Raw genomic sequence first — 13031 nt, forward strand, 5'->3', positions numbered from 1 at the left:
TTTGGGGTGAAATATCAAGTCCCAGGTCATTGGTGTAAAAGTCCAAGTCAAGTCACAGTCTTAGAACATTTTTTCAAGTCAAGTCTAAAGTCATAAAATTAATGACTCAAGTCTGACTCGAGTCCAAGTCGAGTCCACACCTCTGATTATGACTGAACAGAAGTTTTACTTAAGATATCGATAATAATAATTTCTTATAGGTTACTGTACAATAGGCTGCAAATAAGCCTGAATAATTAAAAAATGTCATTATAATTGTATATTTTTGTATAGCATAAAAATAGAGAAGTAACCTCTCAGGTTCACAATGACATTTTCTGTGAATACATTTTTATTAGCCGTATACCTGAATTTGCATAATTTCATGAATCATGTTTAAAGTAGGTCCGTTACAGGCCTACGGTATAAACTTGTAAAGTGACTTACATATAATTCGTGTATTTTAAAAACAACTGACTAAAACTATAGTTTTTACAATATTTGCATGTCAAATTAATATAATTGTTTTGTTAGAATATTAAAGTATTTCACTGTTTTTGTTCCCAATGTTTGTAGTTTTAACAAATAAATTTGATTATAATCACACATTGATGTTGTAAATTGTTACGTGTCTGCAGGCTGTATGTGTTCTTTCCCTCTCCTTTTGTTTGCCGTTCCCTTAGGTCGCAGACTGCAGGCTGATGTCAATCTGGGGATGTCCAACTAATTAGAGGAGGGAGACCCCGATTGGACAATCCAGGAGTGCACACCTTGATAAAGAGACTCACCTGTGGCTGGGTGCGGCTCTCTTCCCTCCTTTGAATTGTTTGGCACATGTGTGACGGTTCGCTACTGTCTTTCTTTTGTTTGATGATTGTGGTGGGAGTAAAGTGGACTAGGTAAGTTTGGGGACCCCATACACTTACTCACGTAGAGTATTTTTGTTAGAAACACTAGGTAAGTAGGTTGGTGCCACCCATGTAATTTTGAGCTTGTTTCGAGTTGAGGTTTAGGGTCTTTCCCTCTTGTTTTTGCTTTTCTAGGATAATAGTAGTGATGGGCAGATGAAGCCCCATGAAGCACTGAAGCTTTTCATCCAATTGGTTCACCCCAACGCGAAGCTTCATGAAGCTTCATTTGCTCTAGCAGGACACCTACTGGACGTAAAAATAATAGCTGGCATGAATTTGAAGAGTGTGGCATTTTGCACACAGCCTGTAAATGTCAACAACAAAAGGAGTGTGTAAAACATCTATATTGTAGTGATGGCAGTATACTGTGTATATTTATAGTGGCAGTATGGGAAATGATTATTTGGAAATGCTTGAAATGAAAACGATCATTTACTGTGAGGTGAGGTGTGGTTGGGGTGTGGACAGTAGTTGTGCTTTTGTAACGTTGAGGTATGGACAGCTACACACTGAGGCTTTGAGCCTCAGTCCTGCCTGTTCACATTTTATTCTGTAAAAACTAAATTTTCACTGCTTTTACGTCCTTTTTAGTGGGGAGAACATAGCTGGGATTTAATGATTTAACAAATCTTTTGAATCCTTTGTCCTCCACAATGCTAAATGGCTGTGAGTCCTCAATCACCATGGTAACCAGGTCTTCATCTATTTGAGATTGTTCTCCTGAGGAAAGACAATAAAGACAAAGCACAAATATAAATATCACACACGTAACTTATAACAGTTGTATAATATTGTTATATCATTTAGTAACATTACAGCATGAAAGGCAGCAGGCCCAGACAAGGTGTGTCCTAGGATGCTTAAGGCGTGTGCTGCTGAACTTGGGGAGCCGCTACAACGAGTCTTCAACCTCAGTCTGCGACTGAGGAGAGTGCCCGCCCTATGGAAGACATCCTGCATCGTCCCGGTCCCTAAAAGGAACCGGCCCAATGAGCTGAATGACTTCCGACCGGTGGCACTGACGTCACATCTTATGAAGACTCTAGAGCGGCTCTTCCTCAACTTCCTCCGACCACAGGTACAACATGCCCAGGACCCACTACAGTTTGCATACAAGGCGGGTGTCGGAGTGGAGGATGCCATCCTGTACCTCCTACACAGAGCCCACTCACACCTGGATGGGGGAAAAGGCACGGTCAGGATCCTGTTTCTTGACTTTTCCAGTGCCTTTAATACCATCCGGCCCTGTATGCTTCAGGAAAAACTGAACAGGATGGAGGTGGACCCCTGCCTGGTGGCTTGGATCTCCGACTACCTCACCGACAGACCACAGTACGTCAGGCTGAAGGACATCACGTCTGACACTGTGGTCAGCAGCACAGGAGCACCACAGGGACCTGTGCTGTCCCCTCTTCTCTTCACCCTGTACACCTCTGACTTCTGCTACAACTCTGAATTATGCCACATTCAGAAGTTTGCAGACGACACGGCCATCATGGGGTGTATCTGGGATGATCAGGAAGAGGAGTACAGAAGTCTGGTGAGGAACTTTGTCGCATGGAGTCACACAAACCACCTGCAACTCAACACCTCAAAGACTAAGGAACTGGTTGTGGACTTCGGGAGGTCCAGAGAAGGTCCACTGCCGGTTCAGATAGAGGGGGAGGAGGTGGAGGTGGTCAACACGTACAAGTACCTCGGGCTGTGGGTGGACAACAAACTGGACTGGTCATGCAACACAGAGCACCTGTATAAAAAAGCCCAAAGCCGACTGTACTTCCTCAGGAGGCTGAGGTCTTTTAACATCTGCAGGAAGCTCCTGAGGATGTTTTACCAGTCGGTGGTTGCTGGAGTACTTTTCTATGCTGTGGTGTGCTGGGAGAGCAGCACAGCAAAGAAGGACTCATCCAGGCTGGAGAAACTGATCAGGAAGGCTGGCTCTGTGGTCGGCATGAAGCTGGACACTCTGGTGACAGTGGCAGAGAAAAGGACATTAAAGAAACTGCTGGACATTATGGACAATGCTGGGCATCCTCTGCACACGGCCATTAACAACCAGAAGAGTCTGTTCAGTGACAGGTTGCTTCTCCCCAAGACAAGAACCAACAGACTTAAAAACTCCTTTGTCCCACACGCCATCAGACTGTTTAACTCCTCTCTGGAGGGGAGAGGGAGGGGAAACAGGAGGACAAAGGAGGGGGGAACAACTAAGCTGTAGTGCCTCTTCACCTCACTGTGCAATACTTTTTGTAAATAGTCAACAGTGCAATAGACTCAATACTTGAAATGTGCAATTCACTTGTATTTTTATTCCTATTTATTCTATTTATCCCCTTCGTATATTTTATTTGTGTGTGTGTGTGTGTGTGTGTGTGTGTGTGTGTGTGTGTGTGTGTGTGTATATAACAATTCTGTAACTGTAACTTCGGTCGTTGCTGTGCTTTTTGGAAGTCGAATTTCCCAGAGGAACCCACCCGAGGGATTAATAAAGTTCTATCTTATCTTATTATCATTGCATTTGATGGCTCACCTGGTCTTGCTCCACAATCGGTGTCCCCCTTATTCTCATGCAAAGCTCTGTAGTGCCTAAGCATGGATGAGGTGTTGTTGTTATATCCCAGCTCCCTGGCACATAGCAAACACTTCACCTTGTACAAAAGTAAAGCCGCTTAACATAAATTGTATTGCACCATCATGACAATACATCTTCTGTAGAAATTTACACACCTTGTTGGGAGGAATAGAATCAAAATGTTCCCACACAGGGGAGGACATCCTCCTCTTCTTAGCTGGCTCCATTCTCTCCTGACTTTCTCTCCTCACTCTCATAAACCTCCAAACGGTCTCCAAACTCTCACTAACCGCAACTCTCCATCAAACACCCACATTTTTGAATGAAGTCTGAGGGTTTATATCGCTGTCATATCTCGCGGCAAAGTTCGAACCACTTCATGAACCAGTCACGTGGTACAGCCGGGCAGCGAGGCTTCGGACGTCATCATTTTCAGCTCCTCCCATAAATGAAGCAAGCCTCGATACGCGCTTCGCGGAAACGCCCCCTCCATTACTCGACACACGCTCCGAAGCCTCGATACAGAACGTCCCATCACTAGATAATAGAATCAGCTAAGTTTTGGTTTTGTCTTTTTGGTGTTTTTTTTGGCACAACCTAACTGTCCCTTTCTCCCCCACATTTGTTGTTTGAATCTGGGTTATTTAATCTGTGAGAGCGCTGCCATTAAACCTTTTTCATAACACCTGTACCGAGTTTCCGGAGTTGTTGTGTTATCCCCTCCTGCCCTCGAGGAGACGTAACACAAGTGGGGGCTCGTCCGGGATCTATTTTCCAGAGCTATAGACAACTCTGGTGCTTGGTACAATGTTACTGCCTTGTAATTAAGTATGGATTTTGACTTAGAAGATTTCATTCATGCTCCGAGACCTGAGAAGTTTGAGTTATGTCGTAAAGATGACTTATTGAGTATTGCGGCACACTTTGATATTCCAGTAAAGAAATATAGTGCAAAAAAGGAAATTAAGGGTATTATCTTACAACGTTTAGTTGAGTTGAAAATCTTGACTGGTTCAGAGGTATGTGATGGTAACGTTCTTTCTGCTGAGCAAGGTGTCGAACCTCTGAAGGAGGATGTTGGTGCTATAGCTACTCCCCCCAAAGTCCAGGTGGAGCCTAAGGTGCCTCCTACTCTACCTTGTTTCGATCCTCTGTCCCCAGACTTCAGTGGGTCAAACGGACATGCTAGACTTAAGGTGCATCTAGCTCGCCTTCGGCTGGAGGCACGTAACATAAATGTAACAAAAACATTCTGTTTAATAGTTTACAAAAATTCACTGTGATTGAAACAGAAAAAATGTGTTTTGGGGTTTACTATACATTTCTGTAGGGATTTTACATGGTTTATATGTCAAATTCACTGCAATTTTTTACAGTGCAGAATCTGTAAACACATCAGCCATGTCCATGTCAGGGCAGCGACTGCTGGAAACTCATTTTATAGATGAGCTTTAATCTGTTTCCTGTTGTTTTTGGCTTTTGTTCCTCTAATGTGTGTGTGTGTGTGTGTGTGCGTGCGTGCGTGATCAACCATCTTCTATAAACCGCATGCAAGTTATAACCAGCTGTTTATAACTTGCATAGTTCATATTGATATCCTGTTCATAGCCTGTATACTCACTACAGCCTGCACATACTTAGAGCTTATTCATGACATACCTTCATACCATGCACATTGTAACAGACCCATTTCTGTAATACATCTATATTGTGGCTAAAGCACTTTCTGGATGGATGCAAACCGCGTTTCATTGCCTTGTACTTGTGACGTGTGCAATGACAATAAAGTTGAATTCTATTCTATTCTCGTGGTGCAATGTGAAGGTTTGGCCAGCAGATGGCGCCATGGTCTTAAACTCCTTAGAGTGTTACTGTGGAGGTGAAGGGCTGGACTTTTAAATGGTCAGTCACACATTTTCAGGAAGAACGATGAAGTCCTGAAGGAAAACTCGATCATTACCACTCAGACCTTTTCTACTGTTAGCATCTCTGAATAACAAAAATGTTATTGTCCAACAAAACGAGCATTTTTCTAAAGATAAAAAAGAGTCAAATCAACCTGTGAACATCAGCCATTAAAAATCAGCTGATCAGTCACTTCCTGGTGGGCAGACTAAACCGACCCAGAGTCACAGCTCCCAACTTTGGAACAGCTTTCCTCAGCCCATCATTTACTTTATCTCATTCTCACGAAAGCCCCTCCCACGGTAAAAGAGAAAATAACAAACAATACAATTATTCAAAACACATGATCATCATGAAAAGGAAAAATAAAGACATGCATCTGTAAACACATCAGCCACGTCCATGTCAGGGCAGCGACTGCTGACAACTCATTTTATAGATGAGCTTTAATCTGTTTCCTGTTGTTTTTGGCTTTTGTTCCTCTAATGTGCGTGTGCGTGTGTGTGCAGCAGTGAATGCACCGCTGTGTGGACAGGTACTCTGGTCTTGATGTGGAGTTTTATCAGACTGTGAAACACTTTGTGTTTTAAAACAGAAAATATTTGATCTGAATTTATTTTGAAAATCACCGTCACACAGCCGTCTCGTCGCTTTCACAGATTTTTCTGTGAACAGATGAGCAGCAGAAGTTTTCAGCATTTTACATTCAGATGTTTCACAAACTGTTGGATTGTCTGTCTGGGATTTCATAGCCAGTCATGTGACTGCTGTCCCGCCAATCAGCTTCACTGTATGTGAGACTCTTATTGTTTAGCATTAAACTTCATGTTGTCTCAGCCTTTATGATGTGTGTTACTGGCATCAAATTCAAAATAAGAGCATAAAAATGAAGCAACTGAAAGTTCTGACAGGACAATAAAATATCAATAGACTTTATTGAATAGAGTTTACAATGAAGATGGATGCAGAGCCATGACTGTAGTTTACAGAATCAAACAGCAGCAGAGACATTTCTGAGACAGAAAAATGTATATTTAATATGATAATAGAGAGCATAAATGCGCGATTCACTGACATATACGGCATATCTACTGTTATATTGCTGGGTGCTCATTTGAACTATAAAGTATGAAGTCAAAAAGCTCAGACATCAGGCTGCTCTGAACACTCAGTTTCACCTTTTTCTCCTCTTGAACTTTCATATGTAGAGACAGGATATCATGAACATTTATATCTGAGACACAGAAGGTCCGCCCACCCGCTCACCTGCAAACTTTAGCTTCACCAATCAGAAGAAACAAAGAGGCATAAAACAGCTCATCAGACACTCTGATCTGAGCTTAGGATAAAGAAGGATGATTTCCAACTGTCAGTCATGCAAAGCTACGCTGTTACAGTCCAGCAGTCAGAGTACAGAGATGGAAATAAGTTGAATTACACAGCAGATCATCTGAGGAACATCAGCCAATAACGTTCAGACTAAACTGACCCACAGTCTTCCTTCTCACTGTAAGCGGCTGTCTCCTCCTCTCTGTGGAAAACCTTCCCATCAGGCTGCGTCCTCCACCTCAGCTTCACCTCCTCAGTGACTCCTTGCTCCACCAGCTTCTCCCTCACCTGAAACACAGTTTTCACACATTAACAGAAGCTCCTCATTAATCAGCCGTTGTTTCTGTAGTGAGCAGAAAACGTTGTTGGTGCTGTTTCTGGGGGAAATGAACTAAATGAACTGGCTGGGGATGAAACTGAAGTCTGGAATTAGGCCTCATTGCCTGTCATTGGTTCACGTCGTCTCCTCACAGTAATCTGAAATTAAGTGACTTCTTCAAGTTACCAGTTAAAAAGGTTAAATAATACAAATGGATGGGATTGCATTAAACGAGCCCCGTATCTCTGCAGCTGTGTGCTGTCACGTGTCCCTGAACCTGCACAGACTCACTGCTCTCTATCATTTCACAGTAGTTATAGCGGTCTGTTCCTTGTATCGGGGCCCGTGTGACCTCTGACCTGCTGCAGGATGGATTCTTGCACTGTGGGGTCGTTCAGGTCTGCAGATCCCGCCCTCAGCTGAACCTTCACTGACCTCAAGGCTGAAGGTTTGACATCTGCAGAGAAAGAAAAGGGCCATTCAATTCAATTCAGTTTTATTTATACATCACTAAATCACAACAACAGTCGCCTCAAGGCGCTTTATACTGTGCGGTAGACCCTATAGTAATACATATAGAGAAAAAACCAAGCAATCAAATGACCCCCTATGAATAAGCACTTTGGCGACAGTCAGAAGGAAAAGCTTTTTCCCTTTTAACAGGAAGAAACCTCCAGCAGAACTCAGAGCTCAGGGAGGGGCGCAAATGGAAGAACGCAGTCTTACATATTTGTTTAATATGTGCATTGAAGGACATGTCCTGGTCAAAAATGACTCCAAGGTTCCTCACAGTGTTACTGGAGGCCAAGGTAATGCCATCCAGAGTAAGAATCTGCTTAGATACCATATTTCTAAGCTTTTCAGGGCCGAGTACAATAACCTCAGTTTGATCTGAATTAAGAAGCAGAAAGTTAGCGGCCATCCAGGTCTTTATGTCTTTAAGACATTCCTGCAGTGTAACTCATTGGTGTGTGTTATCTGGCTTCATGCACAGATAGAGCTGGGTGTCATCTGCATAGCAGTGTAAATGTATGCTATGTCTTCTAATGATGCTGCCTAAGGGAAGCATGTATAATGTAAAAGTGCTATATAAATAAAATTGATTTGATACTTTACTTAGGCAATCAAATTAAGATAGATTTTATGTTGTTGGTTTTAAAGAACTGGATGGATATTTTAATGTATTTTTTATTTCTATTTTTCAAGAGTTGGAGAAGTGCCCTTTTTTCATAACTTGGCCTACCCTTTTTAGTTTTGTTAATATTGGCAATAGTGAGAAGTACTATGGTTGGATTCAAATGTATTTAACATAGGGCATCTAATTAAGGTAAATGTCATGTTTTTAGTTGGTAGAATCTGATGAGCAATATTTTATTTTATTATTTTTTATTTTGTTTTTCAGTTTTCCTCCTGAGTGATTGCCACCTTAACGTGGTCAGGGGGTTTGTGTGCCTCAGTGACACTAAGATCTAGACCTGCAGAAGCTGAGCCTTCAGGGGGGACACCCAAGTTGGTCAGGTTTTAGGGTAGAGGTTTGACAAAGTGCAATCCAATTACATGACAAAAACAGTTATTCAGAGCACCCCACATTCGCCTCAGCTGCCACCATGTGCCCCCTTTACATTTCTGTCTGCCCCCTCATATATGCCTGTCTAGAACCAGCCCAGCACACCGCCCCCTCGGCCTGTGCTTCGAGATTTCTGGTAGTTAGAATGACTTGGGGGTGTTGATTCATTTAAACTAACATAATCATCCTGCTGCAACCAGGTTTCTGTAAGGCAGAGTAAATCGATTTGTTGATCAATTATTAAGTCATGTACTAACAGAGACTTGGAGGAGAGAGACCTAATATTTAATAATCCACATTTCACTGTTTTACTCTTTGGTTCAGATGTGGATACTGTATTGTTCTTTCTTTGTGATTGTTTATGTTTAAGTTGTTTGTTTCTGGTTTTTAGTTTGTTTTTTGTCTGTGTGGGAGCTGACACAGTCTCTATGGAGATGGGTTTTTGGGGGGGTAGCAGGAGGAGAGAAGCTGCAGAGAGGCGTGTAAGACTGCAACTCTGCTTCCTGGTCCCAACTCTGGATAGTCATATTTTGGGGGGTTTAATAAATTTGTCCATATTTCTAGAAATGAGAGCTGCTCCATCCAAAGTGGGATGGATGCCGTCTCTCCTAACAAGACCAGGTTTCCTCCAGAAGGTTTGCCAATTATCTATGAAGCCCACATCGTTTCTGGGACACCACTCAGACAGCCAGCAATTTAAGGAGAACATGCGGCTAAACATGTCACTCCTGGTCTGATTGGGGAGGGGACCAGGGAAAACTACAGAGTCCCACATTGTTTTGGCAAAGTTGCACACCGATTCAATATTGATTTTAGTGACCTCTGATTGGCGTAACCGGGTGTCATTACTGCCGACGTGAATTATGATCTTACTGAATTTACGTTTACCCTTAGCCAGCAGTTTTAAATTTCCTTCAATGTCGCCTGCTCTGGCCCCTGCCGGTGTCTCTAGCTTCACATGTCTGAGAACAGAATCACCAATTACCAGAGTTTGACCCCCGGCGGGTGTGTCGCCGAGTGGGGAAAAACGGTTAGACACATGAACGGGTTGGTGGTGTACCTGGGGCTTCTGTTTAGGACTATGCTTCCTCCTCACCGTGACCCAGCCGCCCTCTTTCCCCAGCTGCTTGGGGTCTGCCGGGGAACAGCTAGCGGGGCCTACGCTATCTTCGGCTGCACCAGCTACAGGGGCCTGGCTAGCTATGGGTGAATGAAGGGTGCGAAGCCGAGTCTCCAATTCAGTAATCCTGGCCTCCAGAGCTGCAAATATGCTACATTTGTTACAGATATCATTACTGCTAAAGGAGTAACTAAACATCTGACACAATGAGCAAGAAAGTGCAGGAGGGACAGGTGAAGTAGCCATGGTGCACGTGAAGATTATACTATGAAAACAGAAGTTATCTAAAGGTTTTTAATTAAATTGCTACGCAGATAAGCTACTCAACTACTACTTCCTGTTCCTGTGTTGAAACAGGAACAGGAAGTGATACTCTACCGCAGACAGAGCAAACACTAAATGACAGCGCCACCCAAAGCATCGGCAGTGCTGTGCCAAGAGTGTCCGGATGAGCCCAGGAGGACCAGACTGTGCAGAAACACAGAGGACAGACTCACCTCTGGAGCAGAGGAAGGGGCGTTGGTCATCACAGTTATGACTGTTGAAGGAGCCTGTTGATCCGACTATTGTGGCACAGTTTACGCTGTCATCAGGCTGCCCGGGCCCCCACGGCAGGTTGGAGGCTGTGCTCGAGTTTGACCACATCCAGTTTCTGTACAGTCCAATCCAGGCATAAAGATAATAATAATAATAATAATAATAATAATAAGATGACATGATAGAAGCGACCTGGCTGTTGTCCTGCGTGTTGTTGATGGTGCTCAGGTCTGTGTACGTCTGTCTGCAGTAAGACTGAGCATCAGACCAGGTCATTAAGTTCTCCACCAGGATGTGTTTGTTAGTCGCAGCTGAAACAAAAGATCAGACGGATTCAAACCTGCAGCTAAAATGTTCAGTTTGTCAAACCCTGGTACCAAAGTCTGAAACACTCACCGTCATAGCAGACAAAGTAATAAGTAGCTGAGCACGGTGCAGTGAACCATGATCCATCACTAGATATTATCACACACTCATCAGTCCCTGGCTGCCCCCATGACCACATGTTAAACCAGGATGACTGAACTGGACCAGTTTGAGACCATTTCCAGCCGCTCGTGGAGAGTCCAATCCACGCCTCGGTGCTCCCCGCCCTTTTCTGGGCTTCCTGGATGAGAGCTGAGCTGTTAACGATGGCGAGGTCAATGTACTCATCTCTGCAGTATTGCTGAGCATCGTTCCAGGACTTCTGCAGGTCAACCAGGTGGAGCTGTCTGACTAACTGATCAGACTGAAGATGGCAGACCATCACGTAACCTGAGAGGACACGAGTCAGTCAGCGCGGTCACAGACTCACCTCAGCTCGACTATTTTAGTCATCAGGAGAATAAATTCTTTACATGCTACCACAACGCAAACTTTTTGTTGACATCTTTAAAGACGTGAATATATGTTAATATATGTGTCCTTCAAAGGATGTGTAACTCGTGTACTGGTTAAAAGCTGTTTTACGGTGCCTGTGGACACCTACACACTGGTTTCCTGCTCCAGGGCGAAACTCTCACATCAGCTTAAAAAGCTGCTTTAACAGTGCTAAGTTTGTTTTTCACTCTGGCCTTATTGCACATGTATTTGGACGATTTTTCCTCTTCAGTGTGCACAATGAAGGAAAACGACGTGTTAGTGGTCGAGGCTCAAAGCTGAACAACACGTGCACTAGGGCTGGGCCATATTATACCGTTCACGGTAATACCGGTACAATGTTAGGCAACAATAAGAAAATGAAATATCATGATAAATATTTTTGGCCATATCGCCCTGCTCTAACGTGCACACGGACGTGGTAAAAGCAGTCAGGATCTTTTTCAGCGAGCTGACGGGTTTGCAGCGTTTCAGGCTTTCAGTCAGATTTCTACACAGAAAATAAAATCAAGACGTGTTTTTCTCAGCAGTGCACACAAACAGCCACGTTCATGCACTGACTCTTCCCTCCTTTCTTTCTTTACTCTTTTACTTCACTTTATACAAACTCTTACAAACTACCGACCATTAAACTGTCAATCAAACTTCTAACTGGACCCAAAGAAACCTTTAGAAGTTTAGTTGACATGACAAAGGTCTTTGGAGATTGTACGAGTGTTCCTGTGACTGCTTGAAGCTCGTTTACAGACACCTTTAAAATAATCCCTATGGAGCAGTTCACTTTGTGCTTTCTTTGATTTTCTGACATCAAAAGTTTTATTCAAACTGTAAATGAGGCGACTGAGATGAGTTCACAGACCTGAGAGCAGCAGCAGGATCAGTCCACACCTCTTCATGACTGAGAGCTGAAAAACTGTGAAGACGTCCTCATGAATCTCATCTGCAGCTGCTCGTTCATTATTAATCATAACACTTAAAGCAGCATCAACAAAGAGGCAGCTGTCTCTGTCATTCACTCCATTTCTATCTAATCTAATCATTCAAACAAAACTATCAAACATATTTAATATTTGAAACGTTCAACTTTAAAAATGTTGTCTTCCTTCAATTATCATCATTTTGTTTATTAGAATACCAGACAATGAATGTGTGAGATTATCAAATAAACCAAACATATGCAGAACATACCCGACACGATGAGACGTCTGTGCAGCTGTGACACAGTCAGAACTCTTCATCTGATATAAATGTCATCCTCGCTCCTCCTCCCACGTCCATCAGAGACTTTGTAAAAGTGGTTTTTTAGAAAGCAGCCCAGTGTTCATTAAAGTGCATTTGATTAAAGATGCTCAGAGTCGTTTAACTGAAGATGACTTATTCAAAGTTATTACAGATGCAAACAGACTGACGTCTGCCCGACCACTTCAGTCTTATTTGAATAATGTTGTCATTATTAGAATTGGGAGAAAAGAGCGTTCAAGCTCAACTCCTCCAAACAAATCAGTGATGATGACGACACAACCCGACACATTTCACATGTCAGTTCCAATCATAGAGAACAAACAGTTTTTATTTTGTTCTTTGTTTGTTTGGCTTCAGCGTCTTTTTAATGATGTTACAGTTTTAGTGCATCTCCTCTAAAAGTGCAAAACGTGCTTTGAGAGTCTCACACAGCACCACTCCCAAAGATGGAGGCTCAGTCACAGACAAATAAAATGCACTGATTTTAAAGTCACCACTAAATTTCACTGAAAGAAGAAGCCAGACCTGCCCTGGATCATGAAAAAGGTGCAGTTTGAGCACTGTGGGTCCTTTTAGTCATCAGCTACAGGCTAAGCTGCTGGTTTGCTGACGCTGAACAAAGATCTGGTTTCCAGGAATTACTGAGTTCGATCCTTTATTTCTACTGGTCACGCTCAGTCAGGTTAAAT

General features: G+C 43.0%; 1 protein-coding gene across 1 annotated transcript; it reads right to left on the reverse strand.

Moving 5' to 3' along the window:
• Positions 1 to 6285: 6285 nt before the first annotated feature.
• Positions 6286 to 12013, reverse strand: LOC309717158 (putative C-type lectin domain family 20 member A). The gene is made up of 5 exons (XM_082551489.1): positions 11960 to 12013; positions 10636 to 10995; positions 10200 to 10550; positions 7375 to 7472; positions 6286 to 6984 (listed from the first exon to the last, which is right to left on the reverse strand). The coding sequence occupies exons 1-5, from the start codon at positions 11994 to 11996 to the stop codon at positions 6847 to 6849; spliced, it is 984 nt and encodes a 327-aa protein (XP_082407615.1). The 5' UTR covers positions 11997 to 12013; the 3' UTR covers positions 6286 to 6846.
• Positions 12014 to 13031: the final 1018 nt, after the last annotated feature.

The sequence above is a fragment of the Aulonocara stuartgranti genome (assembly GCF_965226115.1).
Source record: "Aulonocara stuartgranti genome assembly, chromosome: 11".
Classification (NCBI taxonomy): domain Eukaryota; kingdom Metazoa; phylum Chordata; class Actinopteri; order Cichliformes; family Cichlidae; genus Aulonocara; species Aulonocara stuartgranti.

Coding starts and splice junctions, on each gene's coding strand:
- LOC309717158 (XM_082551489.1), bottom strand. CDS start 11,996: ATGAAGAGGTGTGGACTGATCCTGCTGCTGCTCTCAG. Junction 7,473..10,199: donor CCCCTTCCTCTGCTCCAGAG/GTGAGTCTGTCC, acceptor CTTTCTCTGCAG/ATGTCAAACCTTCAGCCTTG. Junction 6,985..7,374: donor AAGAATCCATCCTGCAGCAG/GTCAGAGGTCAC, acceptor ACTGTGTTTCAG/GTGAGGGAGAAGCTGGTGGA.